This window comes from Ischnura elegans, assembly GCF_921293095.1.
Source record: "Ischnura elegans chromosome 13 unlocalized genomic scaffold, ioIscEleg1.1 SUPER_13_unloc_3, whole genome shotgun sequence".
NCBI lineage: Eukaryota > Metazoa > Arthropoda > Insecta > Odonata > Coenagrionidae > Ischnura > Ischnura elegans.
In genome coordinates this window covers 6528203-6551413 of record NW_025791659.1, presented here as the reverse complement: position 1 = coordinate 6551413, position 23211 = coordinate 6528203, and the positions used below count along the sequence as shown (strand labels likewise).

At 39.3% G+C, this 23211-nt stretch overlaps 1 protein-coding gene across 2 annotated transcripts in view; it reads right to left on the bottom strand.

Annotated features, from left to right (window-relative positions):
- Positions 1–23211, bottom strand: part of LOC124172870 (recombining binding protein suppressor of hairless-like) — an 86433-nt gene that overhangs the window by 31215 nt on the left and 32007 nt on the right. For both annotated transcript variants that reach the window (XM_046552369.1, XM_046552370.1), the window contains 3 exons: positions 20176–20471; positions 8923–9223; positions 771–945 (listed from right to left, as the gene is read on the bottom strand). In XM_046552369.1, coding sequence (XP_046408325.1) covers positions 771–945; positions 8923–9223; positions 20176–20471 — 772 coding nt within the window. The remainder of the gene's footprint in view (positions 1–770; positions 946–8922; positions 9224–20175; positions 20472–23211) is intronic.

Here is a 23211-nt window from a genome sequence, read left to right as displayed (position 1 = left end):
TCGAGGACTTACATACACCTTTTCTTATTATATTAGAAATACTATAGTCACCTACATGTCGCTTTTCCAGAAAAAATTTAAAATTTCATCGAGACCACTGAAATGTTCGTAAAAATGGAATCACTAATTTCCATAATAATATTCCGTGTGGAAATGCTTTTCAGTTGATGCATATTAAAATTTTCATAAAATATTTCTTTAAAACAACTGTCATCCTCTCATTACTTATTTTTACTACCCATTTTTTTTAGCTGATTCCTGAAAAGTATTATCCAACTTTCATAGGGCTGAAAACACTTAATCAATGAATTTTTTGCTGCATGCAACACCTTTTAGTTACGTAAAATAATATTTTTTTATTCATAAAAAGCCATTTCAATCATTACAGACCCTAAAACCTTAAAAAAAAAGGCAGGTCCTCATTTAGTGTTTTTCCGCATTTAGTGTTTTAAAGTTTGTCCCCCCTGAAAAACCTTAAATCAGGATTCTACTGTAATATGTCGATTTAGGCAATAAAAAAATTATAGCAAACCACCTTATTACTGATTACTACAGGACTAATGGTCAAGTTAAATCCTGAATCTAACATCACGAGATGATAAAAATTTATCTACACATGCTTTGAGTAGGTGCAATAGACAAACTTTAAATATATTGGAAGTAGTTACTTTTGACAATGCCATTATCTTACTACAGCGAGATTCCCTGGTTTTCTTCAAACCTAGCAAAGATCTAAAGTATTCTATCATACGTCATAGAGAGCAACTTACAATCTGCATTCTTGAGCGACTGCTTTTTCTTCGAAGGCTTTGATATCACCTTGATCCGTTTGCTGTAGAAGATGCCAATGTCATGTCCGTTGCCATAGAACATCTTGACAGACAGCATGAAATGCTTTCTCTTATCTGAGTCGGATATGTAGAGCGTCTTGGCAGCACAGTATTGCTGGAAAGAAACAAAAATCCAATGCATCAGAATTATATTTTCAAATAGATAACTTGTTAGCCTATGTGTGGTTATTTTTATTTATAACGAGCGTGATGAGCCCGCTCACAGTGCGGGCTTCCCCTGCTCTTTTCAATGCAGGTCCACAGAGGGATAGGTGCGTTTCTAATTTTAAAATGTAGAAAAAAAAGGCAGGGTCTTATGTACAAATTTAATTGGAATGTTCATGTACAAATTGAGGTCAGAGGACCTCTTTAAACACAACATTGGAAGTAATTACACTATCCTCTGTTAATACTTTTTTAGCCTTTTCCTTAATATTTACAAAAATATTAAGGACAGCACTAAATTTACAAAAATATTAAGGCCAGAGAAAGAGAGACAGAAAATGGTTCGCCATAGACTGAGTACGTGTTGAGTCCAAGACCTTTTTGTGTTAACTTGAAATAATATGTTGAAAGCGCATCATATTGCAAAAAATATGATAATATGTATCTGAAACTAAATCGGTATCAATTAAATATCCCGAAATAAAGGTTTGCTCTGCACCATGGAGCAAGTGCGTGACGTCAAGATGGCGGATCGCCGCATCCCCTAAGAAATATCAAGGGCCATTTTTTTAAAACCAATTTTAGGAAACAATAGCAATATTTAGGAAGTAAGATATGCCGTCGCATGTTCTCTGATAAATTCTGTGCATTTTGGTACCTCATTTGTAGAGTTTGGTTGCGTATAAGTTGAGAAAAAGGTATCTATACAGTAGAAATACATAAGGAGATTGGGGATCCTATGAAATGGGAATAGTACTGAAAGACAAAAAAGAGACTTGGAAGTCTGTTACAAAAATGCGAAACATTTATCGCTGAAAATGTCATTCCATGTATGTAATCGCTACTGCATTAATGGTCCCTAGTTGTCTTGGTGCAATTTGTGGAAGTAGTTAAGCCGTCTCAGGGGTATCTCTTTGGAATGATAAGTGGAGGTTTTACGAGATAAAGAGGTTCACCACATAGAGGTTTCCCCATAAATTTACATGTAAATCTGACGGGACCGTAAGGGTGGTATGAAGTATGGAGGTTTATGATGTAAAGAGGTACACTACATAGAGGTTTTACTGTATTATCAATTTTTTGAGTAAGGGCCAGAATGATTCTCTTGAACTGCTTATTGTAATTAGTTCAAAGTATGCCGGGACTAGCCGCGGTGATAACTTTTACGGGAGTCACCCGCAGTGCACAATCGTGCGAAAAATCCACAGAGAAAAAATCATTCGCCTTGACCGGGATTCGAACCCGGATCCCCCGATTTCCTGTCGAATCCCGGTCAAGGCGAATGATTTTTTCTCTGTGGATCTTTCGCACGATTGTGCACTGCGGGTGACTCCCGTAAAAGTTATCACTGCGGATAGTCCCTGTATACTTTAAACTAGTCTAGAGCGAACACCTCTTTTGTGTTCTATGTCCGGGCCTGCTCTCCGGCTGTGGCGCTGTGCGCACGATTTGGACTGCTTGTAGCATCATATGCCCTGCAGTCCAGCAACATCTTGTCCGGTAGTGTCCGAAAATATCCACAGGGAAGAATGATGCCTCGGTAGCTTAACTGGCTAAAGCACTCGACCGGAAATCGGGGGATCCGGGTTCGAATCCCGGTCAAGGCGAATGATTTTTTTCTCTGTGGATCTTTCGCAGTTATTCTAATTAACACTTTCGCTGCGGCGGACGCACCGGTGCGTCCTGCGCAAACTATTATGCTGAGCGGAGGACGCACCCGTGCGTCCTGCTTCGACCCGTTTTCAAATGCCCATAGAATCAGCCGAGAACGTCTTGGGCGCTCCAAATTACCTCTCGCTGCTCTATTACATTCCGTACTATTCAGTATTGGCCGTCGTTTCTAGGAATCACCTTTCATTATTTAGGTAAATACCTTTTCATCTTTTTTCTATTTTTTCGTAATTTTTATGATATTTTAATTTTTCTGACCTAAATTGTCTCGGAACCGGAGATAAATGGGTCTCGTATGCATTATAAACTCTTCTAAATATTATTTATATCAAATAAAGTTTTATATTCAGTTTATCCGAATATGTGGAAATGTGTCGATATATCCGAAGATTGCAAAAATATGTGAACACATTGGTTTGGACAATTGTCATGGCTGCTTCTTTTGTACATAAAAGATATTACGTTTAGCTATAATAAATCCTTTGAAAAAGTAATACGCGTGATTGAGCCAGGTTCGATGCCAGAGTTTTCTATACATGTCCCTTTATCGTGCATAACGTGGAAAAAGTTAGCTCTAAGAAATTATCACCATAAGGCATATCGAGGGACATTATGTAATACCATTCGATAATAATGAATTATAATCCATTGCACTCTTGTTTTATTCTTCCATATAGCCTATTGATTATGTAAACATGCCGTAATGTTGCCGAATTATGCTGAAATATAATGAAAACTTTTGTTGAACATTCAATCACTTGCTCCACAAAACCCCGAAACACAATATTATAAACAAGTGTCTCGTTATATTACGGTTCAATCGCAAAGGCTATGTACTTTGTTAAACTGACAGATAGGTATATAATTACCACTCTGCGTATACATTACACACGGAACTGAAATCGACCACCATTTCAAGATAAAATATTTTACACAGGATCCATTAGCATTGACCTTGAGAATGAAATTCAATGCCGGTATGACGGAAATGTAACACCGGGAATTCCAAGACGATCACGATAATGTGTGAAATAAAAGGGTAATATTTCGTCTCATTTCATGTGGATATCGTTTCGTATGGCCTATAAAAACAAAGTCGTCGAGGCATTCCTTTCACTCTCATCCCTCCACGCCCTCTGGCCGAAATATCATTGCAAGTACGACGCTGCCACAGGAAAGTACTAGGTGCTCGGGGCCTTCGGAATAGATTGATATGCTCGATTTTCGGAGATATCTATCCTCTGAAGTATCATCGGAGGTGTCACCGGTTACCTGAATATCTTGATTTTTTTCCCATTACATTAGATGGCTGAGGAGCCAGTGGCATCAACGTCTGGTTCAGCGGGAACGCGATGAAAAAAGAGATGAATATCCTTAGAGAATTTTGAAGAAAAAGACTAATTAAGAGTTTATGGATATCCTTATGCAGTTTGATGAGGAGATGGACAGCAAGGAAGATAATGCATCCCAGGAAGGAATTCCAGAGGAGTCGTCCAAAGAGAGTCAGGAAGAAAACGCCCATGCTTCTTCATCAAAACTGTTCCGAAAGCACTCAAATAACTTCGATTTATGGTACAAAGATGAACTCCAAGTAACAGATATCCCTTTAACTGGCACCTCAGGACAAAAATTAAATGTTCCCAGCGGGAATCCTTACGACTTACGACTCATTGCCAATGATGTTTTTTGAGTTGCAACAGAAACGAATATCAATGCTGAATATGTGGTTCGAAATAATACTTCTCCAAATTCGAATATCGGTTTGGAATAAGTCTTGAGTCGAAGATAATTGGAAACTTTTTTGACCTTCCTTTTCCGATGGGTTTTATTTCTCTTAGTAGATTATAATATTATTGGAAAAAATCTGAAATACATTATCTCCCTGTTTTTTCCATATACATGTCTCGAGATAGCTTTTGAAAATATTGCGCGCTATGCACTAAGATAGAAATGTGGTTGAATGCGAACACTTACCCAGTGATCCATTTTACAATATACGACCCTTGCATGATACATTCTATGCAAGTATGAGTGAATTGTACTAAGTGGAAAGGGCTGTGAGTCTAGACGAATCCATGGTTCTATGGAGTTGACGTTATCCACAGTTACTATTAAAACAAGTCATTCCTTACAAACGTCACAAATATGAAATAAAATTGTACATGATCACTGAACCACGCGGTTTGGATTTGGATTGCTTGATGTATTGTGGCACCGAGGGTAAAAAAGTGGGGGGAGCATGGAACGCAGAGAAAGTCACTTATAAATTGTTGGCAAATTTAAAAAATAAGGGGCACGCTGTGTACAGGGATAACTTTTACGACAGCGTGAACCTTTTCCATTGTCTGCAAAAACATGCTGTACAGAGAAAACATACTGTACAGCCATTCTGATAATGAAGAGATGTGAAGATGATTTCCTCCGAGTATGGACACGATTTTGCGGGCAGGCGGGGAAGGGTTTCAACTAAGCCCAGTATGGTGGACGATTACAATAAACATTTTGGAGGCAAAGACAAGACCGATCAATTGTTGTCATATTATCTTTACGAAACAAAAACTCGCCGTTTGTACCTAAAGCTGAGAATATACTTAATTCAGATAATAATGATTCATTCTTTCATTCTATACCAAAGATTTAGTGGGAAACGTGTAAATTTGTTAGAATACCGCGATGAATTAATAAACTATACTATAAACATTGCTAAATGTTGAACCTGAGGTAATGCCTTCAATGAGTTCCCCTAAACATGGTCACTCACCACATAATTTGGAAATGAAAAGAAAAGGAAGAAAGAAGTGCCGAGTATGAGCCAAAAATAGAGTGAGGAAATATGTTAGCACTTACGATCCAGGTTGCCCGTAAAAACACGGTTTTATGCTTTAGGATATTTTCTAACATCTTATATTTATTGCTGACTTAAATAGCACTCTTCATTCTAGTGTTTTTTTCAGGATGATTCTTGAAAGTTATCCCAAAACCATGAGTAAATTATGAGTTTGTAATTATTTTACGAGAAAATTATATTTTCATTAAAAAATTATCATTTTCGAATACTCCAAATTTTTAAAACATCTATTTATTTGCAAAATCAGTCGAATAATAAGAACGTTCGATGAGAATTAAGGGAGATAAAATTATTTGTGTAGCGGGTTGCATAACGTATGTGACACGGGTTGCATAGCTTTGGCAATGCTGTGAGCGGCAGACGCACCGGTGCGTCCTTCGTTTTATTTGTTTAAAACAATCATAGGATTTTTATTATTATTTTTTACGGTATCCATAGAGACATACCTACTTGGTTATGCAGAAAAACCACTGCCGCTCACAGAGATATTTTTCATCAAAATGGCCAGCAGCGAAAGTGTTAAATGGATGCATCTCTTTTGTAAATCAGAATATTTTTTCCCATCCACAAGTACGAACTGGTAATAGTATTGAAAGACAATAAAAGAGACTTGGAAGTCTGTTTGTGTGATAGGTTAGAATAAATTCACTGGTGAGGGGTCATTCCGTATCAAATTAACCAGTATTTTGACCAAATGACACCCACCGACTCGGATTTTCATGAAACTTGCCATGCTCATACATCCTGGTATAACTAGAGACTGTGTACAAGTTTAGCCTCCAATTGTCAATTGTTAATGAAATATGAGCAATTGAAATTTGGGCGTGACCCCTAAAGTGCCGCAACGTGCAACGCATGGTGATTTTTTCCATAACTCCATGCCTGTGAGATGAAAAGCCATGATTTTTTTTATAAAGCTAAATGGTCTATCTTGATCCCATGATTATCATTAAATATTCACTGCATGAAGAAATTCAGCTGCAAAAAACTAAAGTTTACAAAAAAATTCACTTTGTACCATTTTTCGTTGTCAGCATCAACGGGGAAAGGCCATGCTAATACAGAATCATGGTTCAGTTTAAAGTAATCATTAATGTATGAGCAAAGATCCTGATGAAAAAAATCGTGAGTCCGACTTTCCTTTTGGTAAAAAAAAAAAAAAAAAATACTCATTCATGGTCACGGGAAAAAAATGGCTCTTTTTCAAGGCACAGAGATATTACACAATTTAGAGGAGATATAAGCTTTTACTCATGATTAAACAATATTGGAGCATGCATTATCTCATTATGGCGTATGCTACTGGCTATTAGAGTAGGAAACACATAAGCAATCATGTGAATGTACTTCCCAACGTACTGCTAATTTTGTGCTTTCAGGACTATTCCTACTAAGCTATCTCTTCCATGGGTAATGGGTAAATGAATAATATGGTATAAAATGTAAAGGCAGAAGAGAGCCATCAGAAAGTTTTATCCAATTTCGGTTGAAGTGAAGTTAATTAATTTCTCATTTATATGGTGCTGCTTTAGTGATATCCTGGTTGAATTTCAGACTAAGTAACTGATGTTAGAGTGACTGATAGCTAGGCTTACATTTTAACATCTCATTCGTATTGACGTTTGTCTTTCCATGTCAGAGATAGCATTGTGCAGTGTTGGCAAAGAACTCAAGTCTGAATTTCACACAAAGAGCTACACAAAGATAGCCCAAACTTTTTATTTCAAAGAACTACCCGAAGTGGACAGAGAATTAACTGCCCTGCAGTGCAATATTCCTATTTCATCACTGTTGACTGTGTGCTCTCATCATCTTCAGTGCTACTTAAAGAAATAGGAGTGTTATCAGCTTATATGCTGCACCCCTTTTCCATACATAAAGGTCCTGTGAGGAAATTTCTGAGGAACATACCTCTAAAAAAGTGTAAGTCTGTGAGAGCACCGGGTATCCTGGTGAAGCCTGGAGAAAAAATTTGCTGTAGGTGTGACTGAATACAGTGTACAGTACGATCCCGTCTCGCAGCTGCACAAGTGTGCCTTCTACCTCAAGGACATGGAGAGAATGTACCTCTGCCTCTCCCAGGAAAGGATCATCCAGTTCCAGGTATATACATGCGTATACGATCCATTCATAATTCACGGCTCCCTAGGGTCAAATTCGCAAACATATCGCATGCTCAAAGGCGACTTATCTAACAAGGGGAGACCACGTACCTTGCTCCGCCTTCTTCAATGCCGTATTTTTTATAGCCTTCGGAATGGTGAACACATCCCTGAACTAGTAGCGGTTCTGTTGAATGGGTATTAGATTGGCTGTACTTCATTAATTTTCAAGGAGTACTTTTCACAAGCCACGTATAGTTCCATCATATCGCACTACTCAGCATACGGGTCAGGTGGGGTAGTGGTAGCGATTATGGCTACCTGCCAGGGGACCAGGGTTCGGGGCTTTGTCATGGCTATATATTTTGTTTTCTTCATTGTTCTCATACGGCTTCAACTTTTTCATTAATTACTTATTGCGACGAACATAGACATGAGACTTTTTTTTATCATCATAATGGCGTTTAGGTATTTAAGCAGTGTCATTTCCAACGCGGAAAGTGAAGGCTCCACTTGCTACTCTTCTCAAAAACATACCGAAAGATTAACGGGGGGCTATAACAGTGACTTTTTTCTCTTAACTGGAAATGAGGACAAGAAAATATATTGCCATGAAGAAGCCCCGAATCCTGGCCTCCTGGGTGAGAGTTGTATACAGTGAAACCTCGATATAACGACACCCCACGGTGCACGAATAAACACTCGCTATAGCGAATTGTCGCTTTACCGGAGGTGGAGCAAATAATAGCCAATATACCTGTTGCGAACAGAAATACAGGAACAGGAGTGGTGCGGCGACAGATAAACATCTATCCGATAAACGTAAGCGTAAATCCAGACGAAAGGCGATGTTTATTTGCATCACTAAATTTCCTTACTCAAATAACGACTAACTATTCAAACAATTTATAAGCGCCGCACTGAATAAAAATCATGCAAAGCATTGTTTCGTCAATCATTACATTTATCGAACGACAGTTTACCACATAAATTTGAGACTGAGCACTCCATTAGCTTCATTTCTAACAGATCGCTAGCAATTACAGAGGTTAAGGAGTCTTGATGAAATTCTTCCGGCGGTGAAACCCTCGCTATGGCGAGAGCCAACACCGAAAGGGTCTCGTAAAAACGAATTTTTTAACACGCTTATTATAGGGTCAATTGACGGTGCATCGGCTATCTCTCGTAATAGCGGGGGTGTCGCTATAGCCCGTACTCGCTTTAACGAGGTTCCACTGTAGTATAGAAATAGCCTGAGGTAGATTGAGGGATTTGAGACGAATGTCATTCACCCATCTGACTTTACCTTGCCATTGAGGTCCAGCTGCTGCATGTCCTGGTCCGAGTTCCCTATCCCAATGAACGCGCACAGTTGCGCGCCTTGCTCCGACTCGCCCGCCTTCACCAACGCCTCCTGTTTCTGCCTCCACCCCTCCCCGTACAAGTAGATGCACGGAGGGGGGCAGAAGAAGCGCTTTTCCGTGCCGTAAGACTTCTGCGCAACCTTTGCGTGCAGGATTATCACCACCATGTCGCTCCTCTCGCGCAAATACCGCTTCATCGCCTCCCTCGTCAGCCTCTGGTCCTTGCCTGGCCTCAGCGCAGAGCTGAAATGGGGGAAAAAGCACACCTCGTCATAGGCAAGAATAAACGAATTCAGAACTGTCTCATAGAATAAAAGTTATTTTATTTTATTCTACAATGAATCAATTCCACAAAGTAACGACTGATACCGTGTCTTATATGATAGCTGTCTCACCTTGCAGTGCCTGCTCCAGAAAGCCTAAATCACACAGTCATTTTTTTTTGTCATTTTTGTGTGATCACTCCAGTGATCAATCGCTAATGATCGACGTGCACAATAGGGTAATTTCCAATTTTTTTAATTGCCTAAATCGAAAGATTATTACTCTTGGAGTACGAAGTTACAGCTTTTTCATTTTTAACTGCAATATCTATTTTTTGCGATTCAATGGAAAGTGAAAAATTTCAAGCACATGAAATCATGAGGGTTGGGTATGAATTCTGGGAAAAACCCGTGTGACGTCTCACGGCCACCTGGGTACGAGGCTATGAACGCCACTATGATACAGGCTGCTTACTGCCAAGCATGGCGTTTGCAAAGAGTACCCTGCTAGCAGATACAGTAGAATCCTGATTTAAGGTTTTTCAGGGGGGACAAACTTTAAAACACTAAATGCGGAAAAACACTAATTGAGGACCTGCCATTTTTTTCAGGTTTTAGGGTTTGTAATGATTGGAATGGCTTTTTATGAATAAAAAATATTATTTTACATAACTAAAAGGTGCTGCATGCAGCAAAAAATTCATTGATTAAGTGTTTTCAGCCCTATGAAGGTAGGATAATACTTTTCAGGAATTAGCTAAAAAAAATGGGTAGTAAAAGTAAGTAATGAGAGGATGACAATTGTTTAAAAGAAATATTTTAAGAAAATTTTAATATGCATCAACTGAAAAGCATTCCCACACGGAATATTATTATGGAAATTAGTGATTCCATTTTTACGTATATTTCAGTGGTCTCGATGAAATTTTAAATTTTTTTCTGTAAAAGTGACATGTAGGTGACTATAGAATTTCTAATATAATAAGAAAAGGTGTAAGTAGGTACTTGAAAAATCGTCATTGCATCTATAAAGATGAGTGAAATAAAGGGACAGCAGAAGATCGCTAATCCCGAAATCTAAACTACCGAATATCTAGTAAAAGGGAGGTTTTCTGGAATTATACCAACTTAACGGTTTCTGTTGCCTCGGCGAAACGAGGGATTTATGAGCCTTTAAAAAGCCTTCTATGCGCACATATTGGATTTCGAGGTCATCCAAAAAAGTAGAATCTTATTTTAGTATGCGTACAAGTCGATGGTGATTCAACTCGATGATGGCACCAGATTCGTTGTCATATATCCACGGCCTCATGCAGGTCGAATGGAGCCGGGAGAAGTTGTTTACGCGGCACGCTGATCACCTTGACTCCGACTCACCATGTTTCTCGGCAGCTTTTAATGAAATTTGGTTGGACCTTGAATAACGATTAGCTAAACTTTAAGTTGAGTGAAAAGGTTTAATCTTCAACAGAACTGGATTTCATCAGAACAATTGTCAGTGCCTCTGGTGTTTGGCAATTTCGTCAGGGTTATGATGTCGAAGTCAACCACCAAGGGATACCTGCCGGATTTTCGTATTTTTCCGCGTTCATCTATTCTACCGTGAGTATGCGGTGATTTTTTCTCCAGCATGAGCGATTTATTTTGAGTCATGGGCCGTGATAGTTTGTCAAAACTCCAATTGTCATTCTCTTTTGACATTAATTAGCACCAGATAGATATTTTTGAATCGACATCGATATCAACCAGCCGCATGTCGGTAAATTGGCTCCAGGATATCTAAATTACGATGTAAAATAATGTTGTTCCGCAGGGAAAGAATGCTCTCACTCACGGTCATGACAGGGGAAACACTTCCTCTGTTCTTTCGCTGTTCCTCCGTGGAAACTGACCTTGGAATGGATTACAGAAAGAATCTTCTAGTGAACTGACTGAACTGATAGAGAGCAATTGATATTGGGCCTCCTCGGGCCGTATTCTGTATTTCGTCGGTGCCGCACCGGTCGGTTTCCCTTTCAAGCCCACCGACTGGACATCAAACCGTACCGACAACGGATTCCGCACCAACGACGACAATTTCAGCGATTCTGTAAGGTCGTCGGTTTACTACCAGTCGGTACGGTTCCCCTTCCTTCCCAAACAGGGAAAATCCGAATATATCCGAAGTTTCACGTGTCTCCACCAATGAAAGAAGGGTAAAAACAAGTGAAGACTCATTGGCACAGTTTGTTGTCGTCATTCTCAATCTTTTTATTTGCGGAAATTACGACTTATTGCTAGATTAAGATAAACGATATTGGATAAGTTGTTAACAATGCTTATATAATGTGTGGTAGTAATGCTGTACCTACAGAATCGAAGGAAACAATATTACAACATCACAATAAAGTTTGTATGTGATGGAGATTGTTGTTGCTGGAATGAATTATTGAAACTATCCTTGAGATCGTAGTTTCTTTTTTTAAATATTGGTTCCGTATAATGCTATTTATTCATGATTTGGTAATATAGTTGTCATTAAGTAAGTTCCGTATAAATGTTATCAACGGAAGGTTATGCCATTGGCACCGTAGCAGACGAAAATAGCATACCATGGAACGTGAACGTAGGATTAAAATGCAAATGTAATATTAGAGGAACAAGTTAGGAAATTGTTATAAAAATATGGAGCTGGGTGCAATTAAAAGAAGTGTAATGACGAGGAAGTAAATAAATTGTGATTGGGTGAAATACATATGTATAAGTTGCGCATTCCAAGTGAGAGAAAATGATAATATTGCGGTAAACCTCATACTTATTAACAAATATCTTCTTTTATCGTCAAGGGAATCAATGGCTGATGATGAAATGAAATATAGTTGCCCGTTACAAATGAAAGAAACTGATACCGTTGTGGCAAACTTCATACTTAAATAAAAAGATCTTATTTCTATGCCGAGAGAAACGCCAAATTGATGATTGAGTGAAATAACAGTCGCCTATTCAGAGTGATATAAAGTGATAACATTGCGGCAAAACTCATATTTAATCAAAAATATCTTTTTTATGTCAAAGGAGCAAATAAATGATGATAGAGAGAAATAAAGCCTATTACAAGCGAGTGAAAGTGCGGTAACATAAATGAGAGAAAGTCATTATATGTTAGCAAACCTCATTTTTATTAACCATTATCTTATATTTCTGTCAAGGTAATTAATATAGATGATGACACAGTGAATTATAGAGGCGTATTCGAAGGGGCAGAAAAAGATAACATTGCAGCAAACCTCATTATTTACTCGGTGATGAGGTAAAAACAAAATAAAACGTACAATGCGCACCGGGGAGTTGATGAAACCCACTTGTCGGTGGCCGTACCGACACCTCTTTGCTGTCGGTACGGCTACCGACGATCTCCCGTCCTCTCGTCGGTGCCGCACCGACCGGGTTCGTACAGAATCGCACGACTTCTTACCGGGAGTCGGTGTGACGTCGCACCCGACGAATCGGTGCCGCACCGATCGGTTTGGAGTTACAGAATACGGCCCCTCTTTTGAAAAGAGAAAGTAGCCGACTGGAAAAATATTGGGCTAATAATGGACTGCCCGTAAGGAGTAGAGTTGGAAGGGGCATAAGCCATCAATTAAAAAAGTTATTGTAGCGGCCCTCGGAGGATAACTCATGTCATCAGTCGTCACATATCATTGAAGTCAAGTTCAAGAAGTGAAGGATAAGGTAGTTCGAGGTTTTTAAGGGATGACTTTGCTCCATTAGGCCGGATCTGATACAAAAAGTGCCTGGTGTTTGGATCAGAAGGGGAGCGAAACATTACGAGAAGATAAATCACCCAGCTTGCGAGTTGAAGGTCGCAGCGCTGCGCTCGCGGAAGAAAGCAGTTGAAGAAGCGTTCCCCGGTAGATTCTATTGACTCTTGGTAAACTTTCATGAGACTGTTCATGTTGATGAGCATAAATTCGAAGATTTGGATGAACCGTCATGAAAAAACGTTAAATCGAACAAAACAATCTTGAGCGGGACAAATTTTTACGACCATAAATACGGAAAAACGCAAAATGCGGAAACACTGAATAGGGATAATTTTTACATTGTCCTAATAGGGAATGAATCGGGACCGTAAAAAATTAACTCTAAATGCGGAAAAACGTTAAATGCGAAGACGTTAAATCCGGATCCGACTGTAGCGCTTTGGATTATTAAGGGTTATTATTAATACCCTATCGAAAGAAGGAAACTTTCCGACCATAGGCAGCTTTAATAGGTGATTATTAAGACATGTTTCCCTGAAATCAGTGCCCGATGCATGCATTGGTGATCTCAGACAATGTAAAACTCCCATCTACTCATATAGAAACTAGGTCCCTGTGACGTCACGTGGAGTGGAATCACATGATGAAAATGAAAAAGCAGGAGCAATTTCCACAATTTTTACATTTATTAATACTACCGGTTTCGCTTTTCAGCATCATCAGGTACAAAAATATCAAGTGCGCTGTGCTTAAATAGGAAGGTAGGAGGGGGTGGTGGGCGGTAAGGCGGGGGAAGGGGATGGAGGGAGGGTGAACAGTCACGGGGTTTTGGGAAAAATGAGGATGAGGTTAGAGAGGAGTATGACAAATACACTAATTGTCCTTAATGTCTTCCTCCAAGGGGAAGGTGGGAAGGCCCCTGGTACCCTCTCCGCTGGGTTCCAACGCTCAAATCGCTCGGTCCGGTCAGCTACCCCTGGATGCCTCATGGTGTCGGCCGTCGAGGACCGGACCGAGCGATTTGAGCGTTGGAACCCAGCGGAGAGGGTACCAGGGGCCTTCCCACCTTCCCCTTGGAGGAAGACATTAAGGACAATTAGTGTATTTGTCATACTCCTCTCTAACCTCATCCTCATTTTTCTCAAAACCCCGTGACTGTTCACCCTCCCTCCATCCCCTTCCCCCGCCTTACCGCCCACAACCACCTACTACCTTCCTATTTAAGCACAGCGCACTTGATATTTTTGTACCTGATGATGCTGAAAAGCGAAACCGGTAGTATTAATAAATGTAAAAATTGTGGAAATTGCTCCTGCTTTTTCATTTTCATTATGTCACGTTTCCACTCCATCTCGCCTGAAACCTCAGACTATATTGGAATCACATGGGCGCCAATCTGGCCTTTTTCAAATGAGGATAAATTTGAGCATTAACATTCGTCTAAACAGGGATTTCTAAAGCCAAATAATTTTTATACAGTATAACCTCTTTACATTGTAATGGAGGGGACCAAAATTTGGGCAATTTGATGTATGGAGGTTCACTATAGAGAGGTTTTAGTGATAGGCACCATTTTAACATATCCTTTGGAAATGAAAGGCACTACTGTCTTTTAAACCATTATATTTATGTGTTTAAACAAACATGCATGCATCAGCGAACATATGCATATTTATTTATTGGAATGTTATTTCTTAATTGGACTAATATTGCTTAGAGAATAGTGTGAGGATTACCGTATATCTCCGAATATAGTCCCCCCCCCGAATATATTGTCCCCCCCCCCAATTTTGAGACCTCAGTTTTGGGAAAAATTTTAAAATGTAAAGGAAGGCAATTTTTCTGTGGTTAGCAGGTTAAGATTCTAGATTCGATAAAAACTATTATTTTCTGTGAAGATTAAGAACAAATCTGTTCACATATTTTCCATCACAACAAAATAACTATACCTAAAACATGTTGTGATCCATTGCATGTATCAGTAATTTATAGTTCCTTAACCAGATGTAATGAAGAAATGAGAAATTTTTTTAAGTATCCAAGGCTATTGTATTTTTTAAACCTTCACAAATTATTAATATTTTTGATTTTCCAAATGACTACAGACAATGTCAATATATAAGCTTTAACTTAAAGCCCATAAACAGTATTGCATTTGGCCCTGAAACTTCCTTAGATCCAGTGTAACACACCCATCAAGTCATCACAAATCCAAGTGACCTGAAGAATTTAGGAAATCTAAATAAAATTGTGTTAAATAAATTATAAATATTATAAAAATATTGCTATCAAATGCCTGCTAAGCAAAACAATTAAACTACAGGACTTACAAATATCAAAGTAATAAAATTAAGAAATAAACTTTTTCCAACAAACATTAAAACTGAAAAAAAATTATATCAATTTTCAATGCCTCGTCGCGAATCATTGCATAAGTTACACAAAGAGCTTTTGCTCTGCATTTGCGCACAAATTCGACGATATTTTCCTCTAATTCTTTGAATCTGCCGCATCGAGACCCCCGAAATGACTTCCGCGATGTATTAGCGCTTTGCTAGCGCTGTAAATACTATGATTTACGGCGTATTCTGCAACGGCTATTTTTAAATTGGCATAGAAACTCCGTCTTTGAAGGCCTCTATTCTGCGGCAGGATTGATCCTCATCTTTCTACTTGATCCATCACCTCACTGTTGAACGTAAAATTATTTATAATAAAGAAAATATCGCGGAAATAATTGCGAAACGTTATGCGACGTAATTTATCGATCCTATTTACCCTGACGAATTGAAGATATTCCTCAATAAATTGATTACACTTTCGATGCTGAGTCGCTGTATTTCGATCAAATGCAGTAATGCCGGCGCTTCTGGTTTAAAGTCGTCGATTATTGCGCCTTTTCAGAAACAAATGCATCACCTATTGCGCATTCTTGTCCTGCGAAGGCGGTAAAGGCAGTGGTTGTAAACACGAACCGCACGGGCACATGGACGTATAGTAGCTACGGACGCAATGAAATGCTAAATCGTCACGAAAGGTTCACTTTATCTGTTTATTTTTCGCAATTATTTAAATCGTGTAGTTATTAAATGAGCGACGGGTACATATACTATTGATTCAATTCTAGTGTTCGATTAATGTAATGATAGTGTGTGTTTAGTTTTCATTTTAATTATTTACTGTTTTGCGTCATTAAGTGATCAGTGTCGATTGAATTATTCTAACAATACTTTTCCAAGAAAAATTAGCGGCTACCCGATGGATTCCGTGAAAACGCATATTTGATATGCTATTTGAATCGGAATAATCGTATCTGTACAACATTTGTGGTAAAAATTGTCTTAATTTCCGGTAAAACGTGGCAGTATTTACTAATATCTCCGATTATAATCCTCATAAATATACTCAAATAGAAAGACTACGAGAACATTAGCCATTATGCCGTTATTTATTACTTTATGGTCACCTTTAGTATGCTAAATTGGATTACACTCGATTATAGTCCCCCCCCTTACTTTTCCGCGGCCATTTTTGGAAAAAAAGGGGGGACTATTCGGAGATATACGGTAATAAAATATCCCTCAGATGGCCATAAAAATTACCATTTTAAACCATTTATCTTGATTATTTTCTGGCCGAGGGCCACCGTACCTCCCGGTTATCCTGGTGGGTATGCCATACCCCCAGACCCCCCAGTATTAGTTGCGCCTAAAACCCCCCGTAGCCTTTATTCATAGCTTCGCCCCTGAGCCAGGCAACAGAAGAGTAGCATTATGGTAGGGGCGAGATTGCAAAATGTACGAAAGTAGCGAGCGAATGCTTAATCTTCATATCTAAGTTTTATAGAAGTTAAAATACGGACAAGATATTACGTTATATGGTTCCAGACCCTCGTTACGCAAGACCATGTAACCCCCACTCTCCCCCAAAACGTGATCCATAATACTTAATGGGAGTAAGGAGGTCCAATTTGTATGATCTTAGGTTGTGCGAAAACCCCACAGAGAAAAAATCATTCGCCTTGACCGGGATTCGAACCCGGATCCCTCGATTTCTGGCCGAGTGCTTTAGCCAGTTAAGCTACCGAGGCGTCATTCTTCCCTGTGGAAATCTGTGGACTATACCGGACAAGGTGGTATGGACTGCCGAGCATACTATGCGACGAGCAGTCCAAATCGTGCGCATGGCGCCACAGCCGGAGAGTAAAGCCCGAACTTTGAACACATAGAGGTGTTCTCTCTTGAGGAATTTAAGTATACCGGGACTAGCCACGGTGATAACTTTATGGGAGTCACCCGCAATGCACAAATAGTGCGAAAAATCCACAGAGGAAAAATCATTCGCCTTGACCGGGATTCGAACCCGGATCCCTCGATTTCCGGGCGAGTGCTTTAGCCAGTTAAGCTACTGAGGCGTCATTCTTCCCTGTGGGAATTTGTGGACTTGGATTGTGGATTTGTGGATTGCGGATTTTTTCTCTGTGGATTTTTCGCACAATTGTGCATTGTGGGTGACTCCCGTAAAGTTATCACCGTGGCTAGTCCAGGTATACTTAAATGATGTTAGTTTTTCCCGGCGTATCAGTTGCAGAAAAGTTTCTGAGGTTTTCCACCGGTTGATGTCGTCCATGTCTCCCGACGTTTCAATCCACGACAATGAAGTCCCTTACACCTTATATACAACAAAAATGGCGGGAAAACCACCACACGAGTGATCCAATCAGGTAAGACCTGACCTCGGATGGGGTGTATAGAACACGTCCGATCTTGCATGTGACGTCGTTGCCTCCAAAGCGAAGGGGCGAAGGCGCAGCAATGTGATATACGCAGTTTGCGTTGCCTTAAGCTTCCAGTCCGTCTCGTCTTGTTTGAATGCGCTTATGCTACGCTTTTTTCTTCCAAAATTGTCCTGTTTGGATTATTTTGAATATTAGTAGCCTTGTTTTAACCATAAATATTTGTGTCAAACAATTAGAGCTTAAAAACTTAAATTCTGTCAGATATGCGTCGCGTTAGATCTCTTTCTTTTTTTGAACTTCGTGCGTGTCATACAATTATTGAAAGCTATCGAGATATCTTCGGGCTCACATCAGTAGATGACTCACCTAGCATTTGGCCTCCATAAACTGGGAGATCAATCAAGGTCAGTTGGTGAGACGGGGTAGGGATGAAACACGTTTCCATTGTTCCCCTATAACTTGATGATTTCCTATTTTCCTGTGGGGTCTCGGAAAGGAAAAAAAACGGCAGAGGCATTGGCTGATGGAGGGCCGAGTGTGGTTCCATTAAATCTACGACGTGGTTATTATCCTACGGTGCTGAGACTGCCCCGATTGTTGTCCAAGCTCTTGGGAAGGTTCATGCTATGTGCCTGTCGTGTTTTGCCTTAAAAATTTCCACGGCTGCAATTCTATTGCAATACTCCTGCGAGAGCATTTAAACAAAATTGTTCGTGAATAGGACAAGCATCGTAGAGCAACGGCGTATGCGAAGAGAGGATCGGAACTCTTTCTGCTCCCTCTTATGCCGCTATTACCACTAATTAATATTGAAAGAGAAAAGTTCGATAACTGTCGAAATTCCAGGCGTACGTCTGCAACACCGCGTGATAGTATTTAAAAAATGCCGCAAAATTTTTTTCTTCATAGCTCCGATGCTCAAAATAGGGGTGCGCTTCTTACACGTGTGCGCCTCTTACACACGCTTATACGGTATATTCTGGAAAAAAATACAGTGGAACTTGGTTAGTACGTTCCTCCTTAGTACGTTTTCCTCCTTAGTACGGCGATTTCCCTCGGTCCCGGTACCATCCGAACAAAATACAGGTAAAAGAATTTGGTTAGTACGTTTGAAAAAATTGCGCTTTCCGGGTTAGTACGCTCAATTGCTTGCCGTGACGCAACCCGCAATTCGTTCTCTAGTGTCTTCTTAAGGGTCGCAAACGTCTGAATTCATGATTTAATTTATTATCATTAGTCATTAACATTCTTCCATTCATTCCACATCTCTTTCTTCTATCGTAATTTATCCAAATGCATTTCTGAATTCTTGTGACGTGATGAAAAATAAAATGCGGCCTTTTTTCGGGCATGTCTGACTATGAAAAACTACAACCAATAAGAAGCCCCAATTTTCCCCACCCCGAGCTCCTCACCTTCTGTTGCCTTTGGAGCGCTTGGGAGTGCCCACTGCTGCGCACAAAGTTCGTGAGTGGGCAATTGTTGCTATTGCACGAGTTATCATGATGAAGAAATGAGTCAGACAATTTCCACATTATCTAAAGCAGTACTGTTCCATAAACTCGACGTCGTGCATATTTACTTGACTACTGTTGCGGGAGCAGACGATCCTCAGGATCTCCACGCGAAGCTTAGCTTAAAAATAATTGATCTCGGAACGAAAGCAGACGACATTAGACAAATTTTCAAAGTAAATTTCAACTGTTTAATATAAAATTTTCTTGTAATTACGTCGTAATCTAATAATCTTGCGTGTCATCAGTCGATATATCGATCGATTTTACAATCGAAATGGTATCATTCCAGAAGCGAATGTCTACGGCTGTTGCCGTAATTTGAAAGTCAATATAATTTTGCCCAATTTTTATGATGTTTAAAAAACCAGTTGACTTATGTCCGGGTTGTTGTTATATTCTCCGAGTACGCTGTGAGAAAGAAAAATGACTTATCTTCGCTTGTCTGAGCTTCACTCGTCCTCGTTCTGTAAATAGATATAGGATAAATCACGGGAGATAGACGCCGTAATCATGAAATCCTCTCCGGGATGTCCATGAAAAATTGTGATTTTTATTCACATGATATTGTTTTTCATGGTAGCGCTCATTTTCTTGATTTTAAATGTGAAAAGAGTTCAGGAAGGCGATCCTATGAGAACTACCGATAGTAATTGTAATTATGACGACTTTTTCACTGATTGCAATAACCCCGACTGCTATTATTTACTTTCCTCGTTAGTACGTTTTCCTGGTTAGTACGTTCATTTTTCGTGGTCCCTTCAGAAACGTACTAACCAGGTTCCACTGTATTCAAAGAACGGCATTCGGAAGATCCCCTGATGATGATCAGCAAGTTGCGGATCGAAACGTCAGGAGACATGGACAACATCAACTGGTGGAAAACCCGAGAAACTTTCCAGCAAATAAACAAATAATTTCGGCGTCCACTCACCCAAACTGCTCGCTGGGGGATGGCGTTCTGACGGGTGACGGGGGCATCTGCACGGGTCCCCCACACATCTGCTGCTGTGACGACGGCCCTCCCGACATGAGGAAGCCGCTGCTCACCAACGAGATGTGCCCACGATGCTGATGCTGGTGGGCCCCTCTCGCCACCATTGCGTTGCTGTTGTTGCTGTACGGGTGCCTCTGCGGCGACTCCTGGTGGTCTCCGCCGTTGACCACGTCGTGCGCACTGCCCCCCAGGGCATCTGGGATCATGTGCATGTCGGACCGCGGACTCGGCAGCTGAACAGATGCGAGTGAATTCATTATTAAACCATTACCGGCCGAGTAAAGAAATACTTGAAAATATATAACTTTTCCTCTTCATTTTACCTAATAACATGCTAAATAAGGTAAATTGAAAATAAGCGCCTTCACAAAAATTTGCTTATGGTAAAAAAAAATGTTGCGTTTTTGTAACGTTGGCAGAATCCGGTATCTGCACATCCGGTAAACTCAACATTAATTTCCGGATCTGATTTTCGCTTAATGTTGACTCCCTGACGAAATATAAGCTTTAATATCTGTTAATTGAAATTTCTACGTCCACATGGACGATTAAAAAACTTAATAATTAAGGGAATGGTTACTCTTAGGAAAAATTCTTTCTTAATAGGAGACTCGAAAATTGACACATTTTGTGTGTATTTATAAATATCGAAATACTTATTAAATGTCATTTTAATCTCACTAAATATCAGTTTAAACTTATTTTTATCAAAAAAAGCGAATTCTACATGAATATAATTCAACTGAAACATTTTTTTTTGCATTTCTCAATAATGTTGTGTTTTCGCAACGTTGGTAGAAACCGGTTTCTGCACATCCAGTAAACACAACATTATTTGCCGGATCTGATTTTCTCTTAATGTTGACTCCCTGACGAAATATAAGCTTTAATATCTGTCAATTGAAATTTCTATGTCCACATGGACGATTAAAAAACTTAATAATTAAGGGAATGGTTACTCTTAGGAAAAATTATTTATCTTGCTCAGTGGGAGACTCGAAAATTGACACATTTTGAGTATTTTTATAAATATCGAAATACTTATTAAATGTCATTATAATCTCACTAACAATCAGTTTAAACTTATTTTTATCAAAAAAAGCGAATTCTACACGAATAAAATTCAACTGAAACTTTTTTTTGCATTTCTCAATAATGTTGCATTTTCGCAACGTTGGCCGTAAATGGGTAAACCAGCGTCCCCAATCCAACTTGTCCCAGCTTTGAATGATTCAGCCACACCAGACATACAATAATTATTTTTTCGAGGCTTTATACAGTGAGTCCTCGTTCTACGTCACCCCGTTTAACGTCATTTCGTAATAACGTCACGAAAATTTTAGTACCGTCATTCGTTTATTGCACCTACGCTTCGCAATAACGTCACGTCTTTCAAATTTCGCGCGAAAAAAAGGCGAAGCGGCGGGCGTTGCAGGTTGTTCGTTTTGTGGGCGGTAATATAGTCAGTCTATACAAAGTGTAAAACAGTGTTGTTTATTGATAATTGCGATTACGGTTTTAGCAAAAATTTCTGCAAAATGAATTCTTGCGTAGGTGCGCAAGGTTTTACTTGGCATAATGCTTTTCAGGAACCTAAAAAGTGATTTCAAGGCATTTTTCCGTGTAGAACTCGGAGTTTTTGTCGTCACTTTTTTCGCCGAGTTCACAATAATTTTGGTTCCTGTAACCGCGACGATGTTTCAGCGATGATGATGCCCAAGGTTCTTAGACTGTACTCTAAGAACCTTGGGTGATGCCCAGGCGACGCTCGCCCGGGCGACCACCATAGCGAAGCCGAAGAGCAAATGTGGGAAGATACAAAAATGGAGAAGGATTTACGTCAGTGCTGCAATTGTCGTCGATGAAGACAGGAACTCGTATTTATGCCATAGTTTGGCATTCCCATCGTAAAAAATGCCCCAGATATGGTACGCTAAAATTTTTTCGCGTAGGAATTGTGAGGTCTAGGAGCTGATATTCACTTTTTACATTGTTTCTTATGGGATATTATGTTTCGATTAACGTCATTTCGTTTATCATCACATTTTTCAGGAACGGTAAGTGACATTAAACGAGGACTCACTGTATTTATTATCCAGGATAGCCAGCGAAACCGTTGTCTACAAACAAGCTGACGCGGAAGATAACTCAGAAGAAACGCAGAGATCAATAGTTTTTTTGCTTTCCTGAAAATCTGATATTTTTGAGATACGCGTTGTTAGAACTTAGCCATCGATATTAGTCTTTATACAGTAGATTCCGGTTAATTGGGACGTATCGGGACTAGTGCACTTTGCCCCAATTAAGCAGCTGCCCCAATTAGGCGAACTATCCTGTATATGGGCATAAACAAACATTGAAATGATAGAAAGAAGACTAAAGAATGTTTATAATGCAACATAAGTTTATTAAAATATTAATTTGATCAATAAATCGGCGACTTTAATTAATTTATGATGATTTTAAAAAATTATAACAATTTAGTTAAAAATATTTTTCACAGCCTCATGCGATGCTGAATGAATGTCTTTTACTAACAAGGGGAATACACGACCTTCGCGTCGCCGATCGAGCTCAAATTTTTTGAATTGCTACTTTATGGGAACAAATATAATATGCCGAAGCAAGACAACGCACTTCTAGTAAAATTCCAAGAAAAAAGCAATTAAAAATCGTAAAAAATGAAGCTAAGCTAATTAACCCTTTTTGAACACTAATGTTAACCAAGTGGGCGGAAGCCCAGTGGATACGGCGTCCGACTGTGGAAGTGAAGGTAGCGAGTTCGATGCTCGCTCACGGAACTTTTTTTGTGTTAATTTTTAAGATTTTTATTGTTCAAATTTTTAAAGTTCTTATCGTTTAAATATAGTTCATATTGTTTAAATTTTTAAAGTTCGTATTCTTATCTTCGTTACTACTATGGAATATATGTTTTTAAAAGATTTTTTTAAATTATTAAATCAGGAATGGATC